The sequence below is a fragment of the Acartia tonsa genome, chromosome 6 (assembly GCF_053477335.1).
Source record: "Acartia tonsa isolate MP-2025a chromosome 6, ASM5347733v1, whole genome shotgun sequence".
NCBI lineage: Eukaryota > Metazoa > Arthropoda > Copepoda > Calanoida > Acartiidae > Acartia > Acartia tonsa.
This window is the reverse complement of record NC_137265.1, coordinates 25,281,734-25,305,779: the sequence shown is the minus strand read 5'-3', so window position 1 is coordinate 25,305,779 and position 24,046 is coordinate 25,281,734. Positions and strand designations below refer to the sequence as shown.

The 24,046-nt window shown below is 31.4% G+C and overlaps 1 protein-coding gene across 1 annotated transcript in view; it reads right to left on the bottom strand.

Annotated features, from left to right (window-relative positions):
* The window catches only part of LOC145322217 (substance-P receptor-like), a 35,245-nt gene extending 12,026 nt beyond the window's left edge, over positions 1–23,219 (bottom strand). Inside the window, exons 1-7 of the mRNA XM_080164073.1 lie at positions 23,190–23,219; positions 22,531–22,642; positions 22,122–22,223; positions 17,340–17,477; positions 16,283–16,375; positions 1,470–1,538; positions 1,067–1,145 (exon numbers count right to left, since the gene is read on the bottom strand). Of these exons, the coding sequence (XP_080020199.1) occupies positions 1,067–1,145; positions 1,470–1,538; positions 16,283–16,375; positions 17,340–17,477; positions 22,122–22,223; positions 22,531–22,631 (582 nt within the window). The 5' untranslated portion in view covers positions 22,632–22,642; positions 23,190–23,219. The remainder of the gene's footprint in view (positions 1–1,066; positions 1,146–1,469; positions 1,539–16,282; positions 16,376–17,339; positions 17,478–22,121; positions 22,224–22,530; positions 22,643–23,189) is intronic.
* Positions 23,220–24,046: the final 827 nt, after the last annotated feature.

Sequence of the window (24,046 nt, the reverse complement as noted above, 5' to 3'; positions counted from 1 at the left end):
TAACTTACTTTGTACGTCTGACTGAAAGTGACAATGTTGAGAATATTAGAGAAGGAGGAGACATTAGGCTGTTAATTATGTGTTGGCTTATCAACTTTGGGGACATTTACTGCATTTTATGGGTTGGTTTATTAAGTTGAGTGCCCAAACGTTTCAAAAACTAATTGTAATCTACAGAAGGTGTAATTTGTTTATCATTGTTAGGGAAGTATATCAATCTATCGGCCATTCTCTGAATCCTTTAGATCCCTGGGCTGGGATAATATCTCATCTTTAGGATGGAATTTGTATAGAAGGCTATTGAAAATAAATAATAAATATCTTTATCACTTTGTTTAGAAAGGGATTTTTGGTTATAAAAAGAGGAGCGGAGGTGAGATAGATGTTACATTACTAATATGAAAGATTTTCTCGTTTTCACATATTTATATTTTGTTAAGAGGAAGAAAAATTGAAGATCCATAGTTGGGAGGATGGAAATATTTTATTTTATAAAGTTTCATTAATTGTTTTTGCTCTCACTTAATCTTAAAATCTTTATTTCATTAGTTTATATTATTATTAAAAAGAGATTTGGATGTCTATAACTTATAAGTATATCTGTTAGGAAGTTCATAAATTCATAAAAAAAGTAATCCTATATGTCGAATAAAGATATTTATAGCCTCTAAACTAAAATGCTGTGTAAAATCAAATTTGTAAGAATGTCAAAACTGTCTCAAAATTCAGATTTCGTGTTTAGGAAAAAATATAAATAGCCATGGAGAAACTTAAAAATAAAATATACTTTCAATATTCAATACAAAACAGTTTTTTGTAAAAAGAGATATAGGTAGATATATAGATGGACAGACAGACATACACACAGATCGATATACAGAAATATAAATACGGCAGAAAGACAAACAAAAATAAGACTGGAAGACAAACAGAGAGACAGAAAAACATGCATAAAGAAAGACTGAAAGTCAGACAGAAAGATAGACAGACACGCAGACATGCAGACAGACAGAAAGACAGAAAAACTTATAGAATGAAAGACAGACAGACAGACAAATATAATTACCTTCTTCCTTTGATAGACAGTTCTCTGAGAGGAGGTATTATTAGCCCCTGGAGAATCTCGACTCAAAACTCTACCCATTCTAAAAATAATACATATCATGTTTTAAAATGCATATTCAAAATGATTACAAGTTATTTAAAATTAGCTGTTACGCCCCTAGTAGTGAGACAAATTGTCTCAAAATCACCCATGAATGAAAAATGAGGACAAAGAATTGATGCATACCCATAATTATGATTAACAAAATTAGTTCATATTTGGATTATTTGTAGAATAGTGTCGACACTAACATTTGTCGATCCAGTTATTGTTAAAGCTAACAAACGAGAGAACATGTAATTAAAGAGACAGCCCAATTTACAGTCCAGTGTACCCTCCCTGCCTATAACTGATTATATTTCACCTGTAATATGCGTGGCTCATATACACCAGAGGTAGTAGGTAGGTACTTGTAAACAGTAACACGTTATAGCTGAAATAACATTTATTAAAAGATCGATGAAATAGTGGATTCATATTATCACACTTATTGTGAATTGAAAAAAAGGCCATGTTGGCTATTATGATTTTAACCTTCCTCCTGGCGGTACAAGAACACCAGCAAAACTTGCAAAGGCTTCCAGGTACGAAAAAGATAAAATACTAAAATGCCCTTATTCTTTAGATTTACATTATTTGTTAAAAAGTTTGGATACTGCTAGTTTCAATAAATCAATTTATATAGTTATTTTTTTAAACCAACAAATGAGAGAGGGTGTTAATAAAACTTAATAAAAATTTGAATGACAGTATATTTATAGTAATATGTCCCGTTCATTCCTGTTAAAATGAAAGATTTTTTTATCTATATAAACATATAGAAAATCTTTTGTTTTAAATATATAAACTTTTCTAAATCCTATTTTTTATTGGAAAATAAATTCAGCCAGAAAATTGACTATAAATCTTAGATTTAAACCAAACCTTACCTCAAATAAACCTAAAAGTATAAAAAAATACACATTTAGAGCGCAGAAACAACAGTATATAAATATCAGAAACAGAGTGTGGACAATGGGATGTTTATTAGTATTACACTAGTCCCCAAAGTTTTTTAATAACGTTTATTTATTCGTTGGCTTTATGACTTTGGGGACTTTAGTAAATTTTGATTCGTTGGATCATTTAGTTGAGTGTTCAAACGATTCACCAACTAATTTTAATCTATTAAAAAAGGCGTAATTTTGAATACAATCATTGGGGATGTACATCAATTTATCGGCCACTGTTTTATATTCTGTATTAAAATAGGCATTAATTGATAGGAATTAGAAAGAATAGGCATTAATTGATAGGAATTAGAAAGTGGTATATTTAAAAACCCTAGAAACAGACAGACAGGCCTCCAACTACTCAACTATATATATACCTAGGATTATCATATTTCTTGTAAATATGTATTAGATTTAAGTTTAAAGACACATGAATAAAAACTTTCTAGGAATAAGACTCTAATTTTCGTAGATTTACGAATCCAGGCAAAGACAATTATGGCTAAAAGTAGCGCAGTAGAATATTGCTATAATCAGCTAGATATTGGTGTATAAATGATATTAAAATTGTGTTTATGCCAGTGGCAAAGATTTTTATATGAGATGTAATTTTGCCGATTTGAAAAAAAAATAATATTTCCAGCTTATACCAATAACAAAATTAATTCGAGAAAAAAATCACGAAAAAAACCTATACGTCCTTTTCAGCTATCGTTGGGGGGCAACATATGGTAAATTTGAAGAACTTTAAAACTGCCACCCAAATATTATTTCATATTTATTTCGCTTGTTGGTTATTCTTTATTCCTGGAATATTTTTAATTGTTTACATAAAATTGAAATTGACAAAGATACAACCACTTATTGCCAAAAAAACAGCACTAATTTTTGCTAGTTGTTGAAATAGCAGCATCTCTTCGAGATGTGATGGGTCAGATAATGATTAACAGTATTGCTAATACATACAGTAATAGTTATTTATAGCATCGTATTATAAACAGCTTTCTGCGGGGTGGAGTCTAAAAGGGTCCTGAATGTAATTTGGTCTATCTCAAAAAACGCAAACTCAGTAATGTGCGACATTTTTAATGAATTAAATTAATCAACTTTTTTTTAAAGAAAGCTTTTCTATAATCACTAAAAGTTTAGCTTTTGTATAGTTGAGGTTGTTCCGCCTTTCTGTTGGTAACAATTATCGCTTATTGTTAATAAAAAATCCTTGCGTCCATGTACACTTTTTAATAACATTTTTTATGATACTTGTGTAAATAAAAAAAGCTTATAAATGGTCCGTTGGTTGATCTGTTCATAACGGATAGCTTTTATTGTCATTAGGAATTTTAGAGTTGTCTTATTGATTTCCAACGTAGTAGTAGGGTGCCTGTACGATATAAAAAGTCAACCAGAAATTCCAGACGTTCATTATAAAATGCAAATTTTTCTTTTTGACAATATTTTTTATGATTTTATGATTGGGGTTGGGGTGGGGGTGGGATTGCGTTCAACGCTACCCTCTATTATCTCATTTCCTATTAGAGCTAGAGGGCTAAAAAAAAATTCTGCAGGTCCCCTGTTTGATAATGAATTTCTGAACTCAAGTGAATCAAAGTCAATTTTCGCTTCCTTCACCCTTTTATTAACCAACCTTTGTTTTTAAGTCCTTTTCTACTTAAAAATTTCAAACAGCTGTAATTTTTTTATTTTTGTAGCAAGAAGAAAAATTTTTTTGCAGAAAATGTTTATCTTTAAGTAAATTTTATATTAGAAATATCAAAACATAAATTCTAGCGGCCGCAGCTGTACTTGGTAGCTGCAAGCCGCCGCAGTCGGCGGAAAATGTTGGAGGATCTTTATGAAATTTTAATACATTATGTAGACATGTAAGTAAAGCAATTTGAAGTCTCTAAGTCAAAAATTGCGGTCACAGGAATCTTTTAAAGATTTCTGGAGACCTGGAGGATCAGGATCTGAAGGATCATACCTGGAACCTGATATTGACTTGAACACCTGTATTTCATCTGAGGATGTATCACTAGAGGATATTTCAGTATTTTGGTAAGATAAAATGCTTTGTTTAAGTCACAAAAATATATTTGCTTTTTACCTGGATGAAATTTCCAGGTTTGCTGGCATCCTGTTCCCGCCAGGATGGAGATATTCAAAAAGTTTTAACTCTCAGTTATGTGTCATACCCATACTTATAAAAGTCATACTTATAAGTTAAGGGTTAACAGTCGGGCCCCTTTTCAGACCCTAATCTGTAGGAAGGGAGGGGGGGGGTGGCATGAACACCCTTGCTTTTATTTCAGCTCTTTTCAGAGCTAGAGTCCTAAATAGAATTATGCAAGGCCACTGTTTAATAATGAATTTAGACTATATGTCAGTCAAAGTATTTTTTTTATTTTTAAGGTAGAAAAGCAAATATTTAAGAAAATGTTTATCTTCATTATACATATAATTCATATAGGGATTTACTAAAAGAGGATATTTAGTATCTTTGTAAGGTAAATTCTTTGTTTAAGTCTCTGGTATATGTTATATCCATATGTAATAAGTCACTTATTTATGGTTTTCAATCTTTTACACATGAAAAACTGAAAGGGGGGGGGGGGCATTTAATAACATAATAAAATTTCATTATGATCTGCCGTAGTTTACCTGATGACTGCGGCAGCTGGCAGCTGCCAAGTACAGCTGTGCCCGCCAAAATTTATATTTTGAGATTTGTAATACAAAATTTACATAAAGATAACATTTTCTGAAGAAAAAAAATAGTTTTCTAGCTTCAAAATTTAGAAAATGGCAGCCTTTTAAAATTGTTTAATAAAAAAGGACCTAAAAACAAAGATTGTTAAAAAAAGGGTGAAGGAAGCTGAAATTGACTTTGACTCACTTTTAGTTGGAAATTTATTATTAAACAGGAACATGCACAAATTTTCTTAGCTTTCTAGCTCTAATAGGAGCTGAGATAATAAGAGATGGGGGGGGCGGTGCACCCCCCCCCCACTAATAGGCGCAGCAAGGGGCCTTACTTTTAAGGGTTAAGGATGATAAGAACAAAGGGTTATCATTATCAAGAAATGAAGAAATATGTGAAATAAGAAAAAGTTACTTGCCCTGTCATCTACAGATACCTTACAATGATGGAAAATTCAATTTTAATATCCTTATTTACTGAAGTTTTTAAAATCAGACCACAAAAGATACAATCGGGAAATGTGAAAAATATAAAAATAGCCAAAAAAAACCTATTAAAGATTTAATCTAAAAATACTAAAATTGCTTAGATTTTGAAAAAATAAAATTAATAGGAAATTTTAACATGTCTAGATTAACAATAAGTGCTGTTTGTAACGTACAAAAGTACAAACGTAAAAACTGACATACAGACGTAAGGAGGGACTTATCCCAATTATAGAATGGCTTCGCTTTCAAAATTATCTATTTTACCTTTTCTTATCATAAAATTGTAAGTAATGTATCTATTAAATAACAAATTAGATGGTGGGTTCATTTCCCCCTTTTTTTTTGACTATAAGTAGAGCCCCCAGTCTTGTCTTTGTTTCCATGAAAAGGTAATAAAGTACATATTAATATTCTTAATAAAAAATGTTATTGCATAATAATAGTTAACCGAAATTCCGTATCATAATAAACAAATAATTTTGTCACTTATAATGTTTTGTTTATCATATACTTCCTTTTTTTCATCTCTTTATTTATGAAAATTTACGTTATTTCTTGTTGGGAAAATTATAAAAAAATTGTTTTAATTTAAGCTTTTCTAAATTAAGATTTTATTTCATCAAAATTACCTACAGTTTAATTGAAAAAGAATAGGTAATAAATTAATAATTAAAAATGTTTTGATTGATTTTTTCATTTCAATTAAAACACCTTTTCTCCTTTTCCCACTGTTCTACATGCATAGTTTGAAATAGATAGAACAATAATGGACAGACGGAGCAATCTTAATTGTAGAAAAGCTTCTATTATAACAAGGATTTCATATTTAAACATGTGAAGCTTATTAAATTAGACTGCCTGATAAGCGAACTCTTTAAAACTAGGAATATTGTTGAGAAAAATAGATATATTTTGACCATGCTCCTAGCTAGTACCTCTTTAAAATACCTATTCTAATATGACTAAATCTAACCTAACCTAAATTAATTGTTGTCCAATTAGGTTTTAGGATTTTATCTTATATTATAAAGCTTGATAATAGAAATTCTTTGTATTATAACATAATGCCTGACCTACAGTAAAACAATTATGACAACATCCATAAAAGAGAAGCTCCATAACAGTAGGACAAACGAACATAAACCCTTGAGTGTCAGAACTAAATAAGCAGAAGAATATAAATGTATATTTGTCAACAAAATTGTAGGCAAAACTGCTAAAATACAGACACTGTTTAAGGACATACTTACATTTTTAGGACTTGATTTTGGAGATGCTTCGCTTATAACATTATACCTAGATGTAATAGGAAACGGTATTAAAACAAGGATGACAACATCCATAAAAGTGAAGCACTGAAACGGTAGGACAAACGGACGTGAACACTTATATAGTGTCAGACCTGAATAATTAGATTATAAATGTATAAGAGTCGGAGCAAAATTGTAAGTAAATTTGTTGAAAAACTGCTTTATACAGGATAATGTTTATGGACATATTTATATATTTAGAACTTGATTATAGAGTTGCTTTGCTTATAATATTATACTTTGTTGTCCTAGGAATCAATATACCAAAAATTAGACCAATCGGATGATTAGATCACATAAACATTTGTTGTTAAACAAGGATGACAACATCCATAAAAGCGAAGCACTGAAACGGTAGGACAAACGGACATTAACACTTGTATAGTGTCAGAACTGAATAATCATAATATAAATGTATAAGAGTCAAAGCAAAATTGTAAGTAAATTTGTTGAAAAATTGCTTGATTCAGGATAATGTCAGGACATACATACACTTTTAGGACTTGATTATAGAGTTGCTTCGCTTATTACATTATACTTTGTTGTCCCAGGAATCAATATACCAAAAATCAGATCAATCGGATGATTAGATCACATAAAAATTAGTTGTTAAAAAAGTAAAAAAATCTTTATGTTTAAAATGGACGTACGGACATTTTTGTGATAATAATAGAGTTGCTACGCTTTCTAAATCGTACCTAACTATTAAAGGAATCACCATGCAAAATTTAAAATCGATAGGTCAATTCTAACATGCCTAAATTAACGAAAAAAACCATCCGTTACGGACGAACGGACCGACCCTAATTATAGAAAAGCTTCGCTTTTAAAAAGTAAAATTTGTTGTTAAAAAAGTAGAAAAATCATTATGTTTAAAATGGACGTACGGAAATTTTGGTAATGATTATAGAGTTGCTACGCTTTCTAAATCGTACCTAACTACTAAAGGAATCACCATGCAAAATTTGAAATCAATAGGACAATTCTAACTTGCCTAAATTAACGAAAAAAGCTATGGACGGACGTACGGACAGAACGACCCTAATTATAGAAAAGCTTCGCTTTTAAAAATCAGATATAAAGATTGATTATAAGATATAAAAAAAAAACATTAAAAAGGTTGGACGTGCGGACTTTCTAGTAAGGATTATAGAGTTGCTACGCTTCATAAATCTTTACTTAACTGTTATAGGAATTATCATGCAAAGTTTGAAATCGCTAGGACAATTCTAACATGTCTAAATTAACAAAAAGAGCTAACCGTTACGAACGGACTGACGGACAGACTGGCTTTAATTATAGAAAAGCTTCGCTTTTAAAAACAAACAATAAACTACCCAGCCTTTTTGTCAAATAAGAGAGAGTTTTGTAAAATTAGGGTCGGTCCGTCCGTAATGGTTAGCTCTTTTCGTTAATTTCGGCATGTTAGAATTGTCCCATCGATATCAAACTTTGCATGATGATTCCCATGACAGTTAGGTACAATTTATAAAGCTTAGCATTTTGACAACATGTTGTTGTAAAATATGCTTCTCCTATTCATCTGATTTTTGGAATATTGATTCTTAGGACAACAAGGTAAAGTATTATAAGCAAGGCAACTCTACAATAAAATCCTAAAAATGAAAGTATGCCCTTTTATTTGATCCTATATATGTGCAATTTTGACACACATTTATGTATAATTTTGTTTAGACTTAAGAATTAATGTTCTGCTTCTGAAACTCTATAAGAGTTATTGTTTTAAATAGTTAAAATAGTTCAAACCTTCCCTGGACTAATAAGAAGCTACAGACAAAAAAGCTTACTACTTTATACAATAGGATACATCTGTGCTTCGCTAATAACGGATGTTGTCATCTTTGTTAATTGTGAATTAACATTTTTAGTAGCGAAGCTACTCTATAATTTGAAATGTCCGTCTGTCCATCTGTCCGTATGTCTTAGTTTGGGGGAAACATGATTTTCTCGGCTCCTATAAAAGATAAAAGGCTGAAACTTCTTGTCAACATTCTTATACTTGATTATTAGTAGCGAAGCTACTCTATAATTTAAAATGTCCGTCTGTCCTTATGTCCGTCTGTCTGTATGTAGTTTAAGGAAAACGTGATTTTCTCGGCTCCTATAAAAAATAAAAGGCTGAAACTTTTTTTCAACATTTTTATACTTTGCATTAATTATTATATTGTTCCTAAACGTCCTAAAAATCAACGTTTTAAAAATCATGTTTGAAAGTGACAAACAGACATTTGTTAAAGATTATATAGAGTTTTTTAGAGTTGCTACGACCTATAAATAATGCATTAAGATTAAGAATGATAATACAAATTTTGAAATTCATAGGGTAATTCTAGCATGCCTAAATTAATTATCGGCGTTTTTTTCTAGCTAGGCAGGCAAGTGGCCGAGCGTTGCGGCTTGGCAGGCAAGGGGGCAGAGTGCTGCGGCTAGGCAGGCAAGAGGGCCGAGCGCTGCGGCTAGGCAGGCAAGGGGGCAGAGTGCTGCGGCTAGGCAGGCAAGAGGGCCGAGCGCTGCGGCTAGGCAGACTAGGGAGCCGAGCGCTGCGGGCTTAGGGCGGACAAAGTAACCATAATTTTAGAAAAGCTTCGCTTCAAAAAATTCATAATGATATTAATTTTTCTATTCATTGTCCTCTTTCAATATTAATGCGATATTCTTAAATATCTTATTCCCATTATTATTAAATTTTCTTTAAAAAAATAGCTCATAACTTTTTAATAGAAAGTTTGCCCATTTCGTCCATAAAGTGTTAACACACTATTATATTCGTGTTCCCCACCCAACTATAAATTCCAAGTACACCTCTCATAGTACAAAACTGTATAAAAAGTCGTCAAAAAAGGAACACGTAAAAATTCAAGATATCTGACAGTACAAGCAGGACATTCAGGACCCTTTTAGACTCCACCTTCTGCGGATATAAAAATGTACAATTTTAAGATTAAAACCATTTTTTAGCCCTGAGATACAGAAGGCACGGGCTAAAAAAACTGGTTTCAATCTTATGATTGTACATTTTTATATTTTTAGAAAACTGGATATAAAACGATGCTATACATAATTTTTCAGTATGGCTGAGAACTGGTTCTAATCCACCGGAGCGGTTTAGCGGTTTCGAAGCGATACTAGAATATAGTTTTCATGCCATTTTTATATTTATATTAAAAAGGCCTCATCACTATGGCAATTGCTGCGCTACTCATGAACTTACATGTGTTCTTGTTTGTTAAATGTTTGCACGAAAGCAATTTGTTTTGAGAAGAATTTTATGTGCATGCCTGAAATGTCAACACACATATTTATAATTTAATATTTCCACACATATGAAAATTTATTATCAAAGGCGAGGCCAATATACATTTTATGTGTTTTGATTTGAGAATGTTATAATGCTCTTATAACTCTCAATATTTATAGTGATATTGTGACTATTGTCTTAAGTTGATGTAATAGCAGCTATAAGTTTATCTGGCATACCTGTTACACTTAGCAGCGCATTCCAGAAAAATATTAGCAGCTAATCTAGTCTACAATTTAAAACGTACGGCTGTTCGTTACAGAAAATGGTAAGTTTTGATAAATATTAAAAAAAGATGTTGTTATTCTAGCATTCTTATATTTATAAGCTTCGCTGCTTATGTATGTTGTCATCCTTGTTTTATTTTTATTTTGTCTAGTTTTCCTTTTAAAATGTATTGCTTCAAAATATCAAGTTTCGTCTGAGAGTAAAATTTTTCGGAGGTAAAGGTGAAGGAATTTACTCGATGCTTTCACTTGAACCTCTTCTTTTTTTAAAAAAAGATAATAAAACACATTTATAGCTTCTGTGTGTGCCCTAACTTAACCTAACCTAAAATAAGTACTAAAAAATCTTTCATAAGTTCGTTTTAATCCATATGCAATATATTTGATCCACTTTAAAGTTATTTTATTATTATCAACTGTTGCTATACCAAGCTCGTGACATATCTAGCAAAAATAGGTAAAAGAATTTTATTTATCTATAATGCAAAGTAGAACGATGTCTGTCTCTTAAGATCTCGGTAACCACTGAACCGACCGTTTTCTACTCTTCAGGTTATATACCTATTGGACCTGTGGTGGTTTTAAGCTATTTTCTTGAGGGGTGGGACAACTTCCCCCCCCCCCAAAAAAAAATGGCAGCACCAGAAATACTTTATTTTTTTATTTTTTTAAAATCACCTCTTGGGGCAAAGCCCCTATAGGCTAGGGGCGAAACCACTAGTGATATTAAAAGTTGCAGTTGCACGACTTCAAGAGGTAGATTCCGATTGTGCAATGAAAGGGTTGATCTTTAATGCAAATCTAAAATAAACACCAATAAAGCAAAATATTTTTTTATGAAAAGGTTATATACATTTAATTCTTTGTAATAGTTTCTTCTTTTATATGAGGCCTTAGGCTAGGTAGATTTCGTATAAATACTTTTGATTTTTAATTAATGATTGAAAAGCTTCTAAAAATATTTTTTCCTAATTTTATCTATACTTTTATCATATTTATTTATATGTTGAAAAGGAAAATAAAATGATAATATAATACCACTTACTACTTAATCACAATATATAAACTAGGATGACAATATATGCAATCAGCAAGAAAGTTTATAATAAATATATAACAAACTGATTGTAAAGTGAATTAAAAAAGGTAGTCATAGGAATATTCAACACAAAAACTAGATATCATTTTAATTACAGAAGAAAGAGCCAATTTTCTTTTTTTTTTCATTTTTATTGAACCGACGGACAAAGTTATTTACAAGGTAGCATCTCATTGGTCATAAGAATTTTACTTTTTCTATACATTTTTATTTCATAGCACCAGAGAAAATATTAACACAGCTAACGGACGGAAAAACTATTGGAATAAAAGAAAGCTTTGTTGATAATAAGAATAATCCTCTTATTTCAAGTTATTTATATATGGACAATATCTAAACATAATAATCTACATATAATCAAAAGGTAAGCCTTTTTATATTTGTATTGTTTTTTACGCATAAGCAAAGACGTTTACATGATTTAGACTGTGAGGGTATTCGCAAAGATATATATGAATTTTGGGGAATGAAACTTAATATCTTTTGAAAATTAGATAATAAAGAAAAGGAAAAACGCAGAGTTTGTAAAGTTAATATAGTTTAATCTATTTAAAATGTTTCCAGGTAACCCGTAGTAAGTGCATTTGGTTACAGAGTGTCTTAAAAATAAATAACACACTCAAAAGTGTAGATTTAATTACTTATGGGGTGCGGTCTATTGACTGTTAATCACTCTTTTAAAGTCAAGAAGACACTAATTATGCGCTCTTAATATTTTTAAAACATTCAGAAGCCAGGCGCAAATGTAGGGAGGTAGGGGACGTTGAGCTGTTAGTTACACTAGTCTTAAAAGTCTTATAAAAACTATTTCTTATGTATTGGCTTAACACCATAGGGGACTTTTATTGAATTTAATTATTTGGTTCATTTAGTTGAGTTTCCAAACGTTTCAACCACTAATTGCACTCTACAGAAGAGGTAATTTCGTGGGGATGTACGTCAATAAATCAATAAACTCTCTTTTCCTACAAATATTTACTTGCTTTACTAAGACACAAGAAATTCAATCTCATTTTTTTGGTTGGCCTCCCAAATATAATCAGTATTTCCAGTATGGCTTCGAAAACAATTATTATTCGCTGGATTAGAACCGGTTTTTAGCTATACTAAAAAATCATGTATCGTATCGTAATATATCCAGTTTTTTACGAATATAAAATGTATTTTACGAGTTTTTTAGCCAGTGCTACCGGCATCTCGGGGCCAACAAAATTGGCTTTAATTTTTTTATTGTTTATTTCTGTATCAGTGGAAATCTGTTTATAATACGATGCGATAAATAACTATTTAATATATGTATCTAAATTTGTATAAACGGTGCTATGCAGTTTCAAGTTTGCTGCAATTAAAACTTTTAAAAGTGCATACTTAATGAATTTTTCCTCATTGACGAATCAATTAGAATCTCAGTACAAAATTCAATATTCAAGTAATGCATTTTATTATAAAGTATAATGTGTTAGGGGATAAATGATAAAATAGTGGGGGGTTGCATTTCATATTAATCAAAACTAATTTTAAGAGAAACTCTCAGACAATTAGAATTGAGAAGGCTTGTATAACACGAAATAAATATTCTACTGAATAAGTTTGTTCTTGTTTGTGTAGTGCAGCTCTATGCTGTCGCGTTTTTTAAAACTGATTTCCATTAAAATAAAAGTTTATTATCGATCATTTACATAATTACTTTTAGTCAGGTCTGAACGGTAAAGATTAAATCTATTTTCTTCACATAGGTTTGTTCCTTTTTTTTGATGTTAATTTAAGAAATTTAATAATAACTTCTCCGATGAATTATATCTAGCTGCGCCTCGTATATAAGTTTAAAAATTTACACCAAACATTTAATTTAATAAATTAGATGAAGTTAAGTTGAAAGAGGTTTTCTTTATCAAATTTAAATTTTATATACCTATGCGGTGCTACTAAGCTTACCTCACATCTTTGGCATCAAAAAATAAAGGCAATATCCTTGAAAGCGTTAATGGAGTACACAATTCACCCCCTCCCCCTGGAAAATTACCTTTTACAAAAATTTTGACAGAGGCAAAGAACAGACAAAATCTTGAAAAAAAATCAAAAGGATGTTCATTCAGGTTTCTAACCTTGTGGGGATCAAATCCTTTTTGAGTTAATCCCTGTTTCCAATTTAACGTAACTAAACTAAATGTAGATGAGTAAACCACCCACACTAGAATATCGAATGATGACTTGTAAGGTGGGTGGGGGGTGGATGGGGTCCTCATAACGCTTAGCTGGATATTGTAAAAGTTTGGAAAGGTTGGCTATAAACTTCTTTATCTATTTATCTACCAAGGGTTGTCGTGAAAATGATAGTTGAAACAAAAAAATTGCCTATCCATATAGATTGGACTATCTTTAAAGAAAAAGTATGATATTTTTTAATTCTTAAAAAATGTCTGAATAAATTCTCCTTTTAAGGGAAGCTTCATGTAGCTTTAAGTAAATGTATCCATTAGATAGGGTCTCCAGAAAAATAATTATCATTTAATGTATATATATCATATTTTCTAATCCAAAGATAGTAAATTTGTACAAGGAAAACTTAAAACAAGGATTGCAACATCCACAAAATCGAAGCTAAATAATCAGACACTAGGTCAAACGACCATTAACTCTTATAGATGTAGCACTCAAAGAAAGTGGGTATTATAATTCTGAGCTGGATCTTTAAATCACTGAGTCGGTCAGTGTTTCTTGGCTCACCACTGCCATTTTGATTTCAAAATTGCTATTAGGTGAGCAGCTTTCAAATTCGGCACACTAGAGGCATCGGCATTGCTGTGATTTAAAGACCCACCTCAGAATAAATATCTTGGTAAATTGACCTCTAAATTATGTAATTCAAACATACTTACTTTGAAAGACCTTATTATAGAGATACTAAGAATTTAAAGCCTTTTTGTAACGCAAATAATTATTCAGAGTTTGAAATTTATAAGGCATTTTTTTTAACAATTATATCCTTTACGGATGCACGTAAAGATGGATAAACCGTAAATGTGAAAAGCTTCGCGTTTAAAAAGAAGATTGAATTATTCAATTAATATAGACCTTTTTGCGTCTATTTATACGAGTTTTCAATGATTAAATCTCGCCTACCTCTTTTACTATCCAAACATTTCCCGTTAAAAAGAAGGATTTTAAAAGAACTTTTATTTAATTTTCAAGAATTGTTCTAAAGAAGAAAAAGCAAAAAGTAAAATCTGTTTTTGATGGTTTTCTTTTTATTATAAGTCTAATTGTAAGATAAAGTGAATGATTTCTTTTTACTTTCTGTTTTCAGTACATCATAAGAACTTATTTTCCAGATGACAAAGTGTAAATAATGAAAATACATTGGCCCTTAAAAATGCGCATTTTATTACTATAAAACAAACTTTTAAAAAGATCAAATCGTTGGATGTCTGTTTAAATAAAGACTTTGGTAATTAGTCAATTGAACAATAATGGATGGCTGAAACAAATTTCGTATTATTTGGAAATATTCGAGGCAAAATGTTTTACTAAAGATGAAATATAATTTTCTAATTATAAACCAAATCTTTTCCCATAAATATACTTAATACTTAATTTTATGCTTCTTAACCACATTAATACGTAAGAAATTGGATCTAGGAAGGTCTGACTGCATGTCTGGTTTTATTACTTCTTTTGGGAGTTTTAGGCTCAAAAACAAAATTGTTTATTCTTTTAGATTACCTTAACAGATCCAGGAAACTATCGGGCCAGTGTATAAAAACAAGGATGATAACATCCATAAAAGCGAAGCACTGAAACGGTAGGACTAACGGACATTAACACTTGTATAGTGACAGAACAGAATAATCAGAATATAAATATATAAGAGTCGAAGCAAAATTAAATATAAAGTTGTTGAAAAACTGCTAAATACAGGATAATGTTTATGGATCTACTTACATTTTAGGACTTGATTTTAGAGAAGCTTCGCTTATAATATTGTACTTTGTTGTCCTAGGAATCAGTATTCAAAAAATCAGATCAATCGGATAATTTTATCTGATACAAATTTTGTTGTTAAAAAAGTTAAAAATCAACATGTTTAAAATGGACGTACGGAAATTCTAGTAACGATTATAGAGTTGCTACGCTTTCTAAATCGTACTTAACTACTACAGCAATTCCTCCAATTCCTTCCCTTTCTATTCCATATTATAATACCCATCATATACAATGCGTAAATTCTGATTAAAATGATAAGTTTTACTTACATAAAGTCTAGCCTTGACTGACCCTGGAATCTGTCTGGCCATTGGAAAATACAATGTTATACTCACATAAAGTCTAGTCTTGACTGACCCAGGAATCTGTCTGGCCAGTGGAAATACAAAGTTATACTCACATAAAGTCTAGTCTTGACTGACCCTGGAATCTGTCTGGCTAGTGGAAAATACAAAGTTATACTCATATAGAGTCTAGTCTGGACTGACCCTGGAATCTGTCTGGCCAGTGGAAAATACAAAGTTATACTCACATAAAATCTAGTCTTGACTGACCCTGGAATCCGTCTGGCCAGTGGAAAATACAAAGTTATACTCACATAAAGTCTAGTCTGGACTGACCCTGGAATCTGTCTGGCCAGTAGAAAATACAAAGTTATACTCACATAGAGTCTAGTCTGGACTGACCCTGGAATCTGTCTGGCCAGTGGAAAATACAAAGTTATACTCACATAAAGTCTAGTCTGGACTGACCCTGGAATCCGTCTGGCCATTGGAAAATACAATGTTATACTCACATAGAGTCTAGTCTGGACTGACCCTGGAATCCGTCTGGCCATTGGAAAATACAATGTTATTCTCACATAGAGTCTAGTCTGGACTGACCCTGGAATTCGTCTGGCCAGAGGAAAATACAAAGTTATACTCACATAAAGTCTAGCCTGGACTGACCCTGGAATCCGTCTGGCCAGTGGAAAATACAATGTTATACTCACATAGAGTCTAGTCTGGACTGACCCTGGAATCTGTCTGGCCAGTGGAAAATACAAAGTTATACTCACATAAAGTCTAGTCTTGATTGACCCTGGAATCCGTCTGGCCAGTGGAAAATACAGATTGAATATTCCTCACTTGTCACAGAACTTGTATTATTGCTGAAATTAAATATTTCCTTCATTGAGTTTGCAATGCTTTCTGGAAATGCAATAGTTTTGGACTGGTCAAAATCCTTATACTAAAGTATCAGGATGTTTGTTTGTCTGTGTGTGTATCTGTGTGTCTGTACCGAAGGATCTCGCTAACCGCTGAACCGATCGGGTTCTCCTTAACAGGGTAGATTCTCATAGGTCCTGGGAAGGTTTATAACTATTTTGGGGGAGGGTACCACCACCCTTCCAAGAGAAATCACAATAAAATCGAAAAAAATTGAAATATTCCTGCCGCATAGTGTCGCTAGCGTATGAATGTCTCTACGTAGCGTAGTTGCGCTGCGTAGATACATGAATTTATTATTTAACAGCTGATTGACCATAGACAAATTATTTCTTAAATTAGATATTTAAAATAAATGCCACTAGAGGCCTCTAGGGGCGTAGCCGCTAGTAGTATATACAGAATAATGTTTGACATAATAGCGTTTAACAAAATAGCTCAAAAAATATCAATATTAATTACATAATATACATCTAAGTAGTATCTAGTCGGGCACAGAACATCTCCTCTTATTTTGAAAGAATTTGAAAATAAGGGTAGCGGATAGTTTTTATTTTCTATTTATTATCTTTGGTTATTACTTTGGGTCAGGTTAGCTTAGTTCATATTTCGAAAAAAAAGATGCTGTGAGTATTGGTTTAAAAAATATGACGTAACAAAAAAAATTAGCCAATGAGAGGCCGTTATTGACCAATGGCGGCATGCGTTGTGGACTCTCATTGGCTAATTTTTTTTGTTACGTCATATTTTTTAAACCAATACTCACAGCATCAAAAAAAACTACACTTTCCCTCTTTTTTCAATTTAATAAAAAATATTGTGGTGCTCGATGTTTAAGGGTGAATAAAAGAAGAATTAAGGGCCCAATACAGCACCAAATTATTAATATACACATCGCTAACTAACCTTTCAACAGTGACCAACTCAGCCATGGCAAACCCTGGCATTGATATGATTGTACTGAGTGTCCATATCAGGGCCAGGTACAGAACCAGCTTCCTTCTGGACAGACAGGGAGCCAGGGGGGTCAACACTGCTTTCTTTCTGAAATATAATCTTATATAAGATCTCTGGAATGACCATGTATACTAACTTACTCAATATGAACAGTCATACTTTCTTATTTTAAAAATATCATACAAATAATTATAAATTTAGTTTTATCATCTTTTAATAAAAACAGTTGTTTTATAACTCTAATGCTTGATTTACAGTTATAAGATAAAGAAACCAAACACATTTTCAGACCTCTTGCTATAATAAAAGCTAATAAATTAACATCGTTTGTAAACATATACAAAAAAGCTAAGTAAATACCTAATACGTACCCCAGAAAAAAATACCAATATTATATTTTCTTCCTTTGTTAATCATAGTATTAATTACTCTTAAGCTGGGACATGCTTAGTTGGTGCTTTACCTTTACAATTAAAGGTATTGGAATCTTTTTCTTGGAAAAAAAGCAGGTTCTCCCCCCCCCCCCCCCCTCCAAAAAAACAAAGTTATGAACCTTCCCAAGACCTATGAGGAGCTACATTGTAAAAGAGATACATATCGGTTCAGTGGTTGGCGTAATTTTTCGTCTCAGACACACACACAGATCCTGTTACTTTACTATAAGAATAAAAATAGCATCATATGTCAAATATAAGTATTATTCTTATTAAGTATTTCTTAGTTGTTATATTTCTCTTTATTCTGTGGTATACTTAGTTATACTTTAAGCCTAGACTGGACTAGATTATTTTTGCTGATTGGGCATTATCCAGTATACTTTATTTGATCTGTTTTGAGCCCCCCTTTAACGGACAGACCAACATTAATTGTAATTAATCAAGCTGTTTCGTTTCTGAAGCAAGAAAAGACTACTCTATCAAATCTTCTTATCTGAGCCTTATATATTTTTGGAGGGGGGGGGGGGGGGGAGTAGGTGTTTGAATTTATTAGCTAATTTATTTATTGGGATCAGTATGCTATAAAAGTAATTAAAAGGTATTTTATTAAATGTTGATTCAAATGTTTTAAAATTGGAGACATAAAACCTTTTTTTTTAATGGATAAAAATGTCTGGTATCCCCCACAAACACACACACGATTGGACGTCCTTGAACACATCTGTATATTGTCTTGCTAATCTGATTAGAACAAGAATGCACACATTTTAATTACACAGCTAAAGGTTACAGAGTAAAAAAGAACAATCCTAATTATAAGATTAATTAAGATTTCTTATGTAATTAGCAAGGAATAAAAAACAATGAACACATTCTTTAAATTTAATTTTTCTAAACATAAATTTAGAAACTGTATATTTTTAATAAAATTAAGTGAGTGTGTATTTATTTATCAAACTAATAAGCATTAATCCTCAAGTATTTTAAAAGTATAGCATCTATAAAAGTTTCCTTTATCCATTACTCCCGTGATTTAGAATAGTGTTATGTTGTATTAATAAATTTATAATATATATGTATAACCAGACAACAATCCGGTAACTTTTTCGTCTGCTAACAAATTGCTTTCTACTCTTTTAATAGCGACTTGGCTGTGTTAATATTCCCGAGGCTATTGGTTGATTATCAAAGAACCAAACGAAAGTCGGCCCAGGGTCCTCGGGAAAGGGACATGCATTTATTTAACCCCCTATCCCTCTATTGCTTTACTCTAATGTTGTAATAGATTACTAGGTAATGCAGAATATAATATCTTTTTTTTACTTCTATAAATGTTTTCGCCCTTGTTTATATCTGATTTATAATATTGAATTAAAATACGGTATCAACAATTTTAAGGAGAAAAAGTGTTTTAAGTGCATTTTATCTAATTTTAGAATAACAAAGAAAAACTATCTATAAAATAAATTTCTTAGAGGTAAAAAATACTTTTTCTAGTAATGTCCAATGTATGCAACTAGCGGTTGCGCCCCTAGCATCTAGAGGAGACAGGGAAGTTATGTAGCCAAAAACAAAATAAAGAATTAATTTTTTTGAAATTAAATTATCCTAAAATATCCTAATATTTAAAGATTCACAAAAATGAAATTATCCTGAAATATCCTAATATATTTAAAGATTTACAAAAATTAAAAACTCGATTGGTTTAGTGGTTAGCAAAGTCTTAACTGAAAAACAATTTATATAATAAGATGCGAAGAGAGAGGGAACAATGGGCTTTTTATTACACAACAAGTCCACAACGTTATATAATAATGTGTTCCTATTCGTTATATAAACTTTGGAGACTTTTAATACATTTTGATTGGTTCATTAAGTTGAGTGTCAACCACTAATTGTAATCTACAGGAGGGGGTAATTTGGTGAATTAACATTAGGTATGTACATGAATTTATCGAGCATTGTTTCATCCCTTTAGATCCCAGAATAAGATGCCTTTCACTATTCATTTTATATTTAATACAATTTATGTCAAAATATTTTCACTTATTCTGTGTTTATGTCTGTATTTTGTCTGCTTATATTTAAATTAAAGTTTTCAATTTTAATAAACAAGAATGACAACATCCATAAATAGTAAGGAAACATATTTTTTTATCTGAGCTGAAGATACTTATTGACAAAGTAAGTTATAAAGAAGATGATCATTAGTCAAGCGAATCTTCAAAAATCTAAAAGAAATTTTATATTGCAAGCAGAGAAAATTTCATTTCCTCCATATTATTATTACATACATATTACATATATGTATTTGTTACAAATTAGATCTTATTTGTCAGAGAAGTCTTCAAAAACAATTGCATTCGTCTTTCGAAAATATCAGTGACGGTTTCTTCTGCGTAGCTATTGGGCAGACGGTTGTACAAACAGACATTTTGAATTAAAGAATAGATTCATTATTAAAAAGTAAAAACAATAGAACGCACATTTCTCCACCTTTTGACACTAAAAGAACTGTAAAATCAGAAATAGAGGAATGTCAATACGTATTTTTTACTTGCTACAAAGTTTTTCTCTATCTTAAATGAAACTTATAAACATAAATTCATATCTAAGAGAAAAGCCAGCGGTTTGCGAAATCTTTCAAACACATAAGGATGAATATTAGAGTTTAACACTAGAGGGGGAAGGGGGTTAAATAACTGTATTTCCCTATCCTGATGACCTTGTGCCGACTCTCAATAGTGTCTTTGAAATTCAACTAATGGTGTTGGTAATATTGACACAGCCAAGTAGCAGAAAACAATTTTCTAGCAGACGATAAAGGTCATTAGAAAAGGGGAGGAGGTAGTTATCTTTGTCAACATCTATGCTATAGATTGTATTATTGAATGAATAATAACCAATTCCTAATATTCGTGGGAGGCTGGAAATGTGATCCCTATTTCCTAGTATCAATGAAAGGTATTTTTCCAACTTCCTATTTTCTTTCAAATAATCTTTTATCACCATGAATAACAGGATCAGTAAAAATAAAGAACAGCAGGCATAATCATTGTAACAATTTTCTAGGTTCTTTATGTTATGTATCATAACCCTGTTTAAATATAAATGCTAATATCTGTCAGTTACACCAAATCTAGAAGCTATTCAAATGATATTTCTAAAATATAACATTAACAATACCAAAGATTAATTTTACACTGAATTTAGCTGTAACTGTAACTATTTTAAGCTTATTGGAATAATATATATTGTTGGGCACAAATAATCTTTTTTTACACAAATGTAAATTTCATTGTCCATATTTCGGTTTTATTCAGTGTATTTCTATTTCTCTGAAGTATTTCAATTAATGTTTCTAATGAATAGTTATGTTTAGTATAGATAAGAGTAAAAACAAAAAAGTAGATTATTTACAGGGAAGAACACCCTCCCCCCCCCCGGGCCCCCCCCCCAAATAATTTAAAACAAGATTTGTCTTTTGGAAGCTTAAAGGTGGTAATAAAATTAAAATTGACTTCAACTTAACTAACAAAAGCAGAATTTTATACATAAGAATTTAGGAAATATTGATTTATCGTTGATTGTCCCATCCCTGTATGGGTAGTAATTACTTATGAGATAATTATAGAGAAATGCTAATTAACAATAACACTTGCGTCCATTTCACCTAATACCGACAGTTGCGAAGCTGTTTGAAGCAACAAGATAAACTTTAACAGTTTTGTGTTACATATTACAGACAGAATGTAAGCCATGGAACCTTATAGAGTAGCCTCTGTGTTATAATCAGAAATTGTAAATATCAATGTTTTTTATCATGTAAGCGTAATAATTAATAGCTGGATAAACAGCAAAGGCGACTTTTAGTCGAATAAATACACTAGCTGATACGGTCAGATAGAATGATATACAGGTAGACTTGTAATAGTATGCTACCTGTTAGTAGTCAGAATAAGCAGAGTAAGAACACTCGATGAATCGGTCAGATAGTATGATATACAGGTAGACTTGTAATATTATGCTACCTGTTGATAGTGAGAAGTAGAAGAGTTAGAATACTCGCTGATACGGTCAGATAGGATGACATATAGACAGACTTGTAATATGCTACCTGTTAATTGTCAGAATAAGAGGAGTCACAACACTCGCTGATACGGTCAGATAGGATGACATATAGACATACTTGTAAATTATGCTACCTGTTGATAGTGAGAATAAGATGAGTTATAACACTAGCTGATACGGTCAGAATGGATGACATATAGACATACTTGTAATATTATGCTACCTGTTGATAGTGAGAATTAGAAGAGTTAGAATGCTCGCTGATACGGTCAGATATGATGTGAACATATTGAAGCGACAGTAAGCACTACCAAATAGCCATTTCCTAAAGTACATTTATTTATTTTTATCTTTTCTACCATTTTTGTCTTCACATCACTCTCTCTCTCTCTCTTTCTCTCTCTCTCTCTTTCTCTCTCTCTCTCTCTCTCTATCTCTCTTTCTCTCTCTCTCTCTCTCTCTCTCTCTCTCTCTCTCTTCCTCTCTCTCTTTCTCCCTCTCTCTCTCTCTCTCTCACACACACACACTCTCTCTTTATTTTTGTTTCTCTCCTCTGTCTCTCTATCTAAATCCATCTACCTGTCTATCTAACTATCTTTCTATTTGTATCTCTATCTATCTATCCTACATACCCATCTCTCATAAAAAGAAACGAAGGAATGATGTTAAGAACTGCCATGCCCAAGTCCGCTACCGCCAGGTTTAACAAGAAATAATTCGGGATATTACACATCCGCTTGTGGGCTAGATAAAAAATATAAATTAAAGATTGAAATAAAAAGCAGGTATATCTCTTTTCTACGAAATAAAATGTCTATCTCTCATATAAGAAAATAGCTGCCTAATTTAGACGTGATTTAGAGAAAAATGATAGTATACTTTTCTTTTACAAATAAAATATATATCATCCTGTAATTGCTGCTCTAATTTCAAATATTTTTTGTCCTTGTTCTCTTATAATATTCGCGAAGTGAAATAGTCGGTCGTTATACAATGAAGAGATTATAGGTGATTTCACAAAGTTCAGCTGTGGACCATCTGAAACCTTACACCTCTCCCCCCCCCTCTCTATCCTCATATTTTAACCCCATACTAAGTATCTTAAACTCTTAAATCCTGCGGTGCTTTAACCCTGTGTTGCCGAACCTTGCCTCTTTTAACCTAACTTTAACAAAACTTAGAATTTGATAATGGGGGATGGTGTGATAAACGGTCCACTCTAGTACGAAGAAATTTTAAAGATTATCAAATTAATCTTTTTTGATGAATATAAAGTAATAAAAAAGATTACCTAAAATAATCCAGAAAATCAAAATATTCCCTCCTAACATTAAGAAAATTCGTCAATAAATTAAAAATTTTAATCCTTATTCCAAAATTTTGAGCATTTTAAAGATTATATGGTTCTTCATTAAATTACAAAATTATTTCATAAATCTAACTTATTAAATCGGTTGTGTTTTATCTAGTTTTGTTTAAAAGTTTTATTCGTTTGGGTTTAAGTTTTTAATTTGGTAACGCAGAAAATAGTAGTTGGGCGGTCCCCTCAATCACATAAAATGCAAAAAAAAGTAAGATTTTTTAGGTTAGGAAGAGCCCCGTAGTAATAGTATCCCATATGGGTATGGCCAAGTAGGGTTAGAACTGAGAAAATTCACCTCTAACTAGGTGGCAAAAATACGTCAAATATGAATAATATTTATTTTTTTGAAATAGTTGCTTCAATGCAGAAAATGAGCTGCTAATTCTTTTTTATCCATAAGTAGTTAAAATGGTTTGTATGGGTTTTTATTTGTTTTGTTTGTTTCTTTAGCAAAGATTTGATAATTTGTTTATACTCGAAGGGGATTTAAAATGATGAATGATTTTCCAAGTTTAACCTTTGATTCCAAGCCACCAATGTATTTCATAATTTCAATTTACATAGAAATTCCTTTGATCATATGCATACAAACCAGGAATCTAAAGGGATAAGACAATGGCTGATAAATTGATGTATATACCCTATACTGATACACATATTTTCCCTTCTGTGGTTGAAAAGTTTGAACACTCAATTAAATGAGCCAACAAATTAAAATTCAATAAAAGTCCAGAAAATTGTTAAGCCAACGAATAAGAAGATGTTATAATTAAACTTTGAGGACT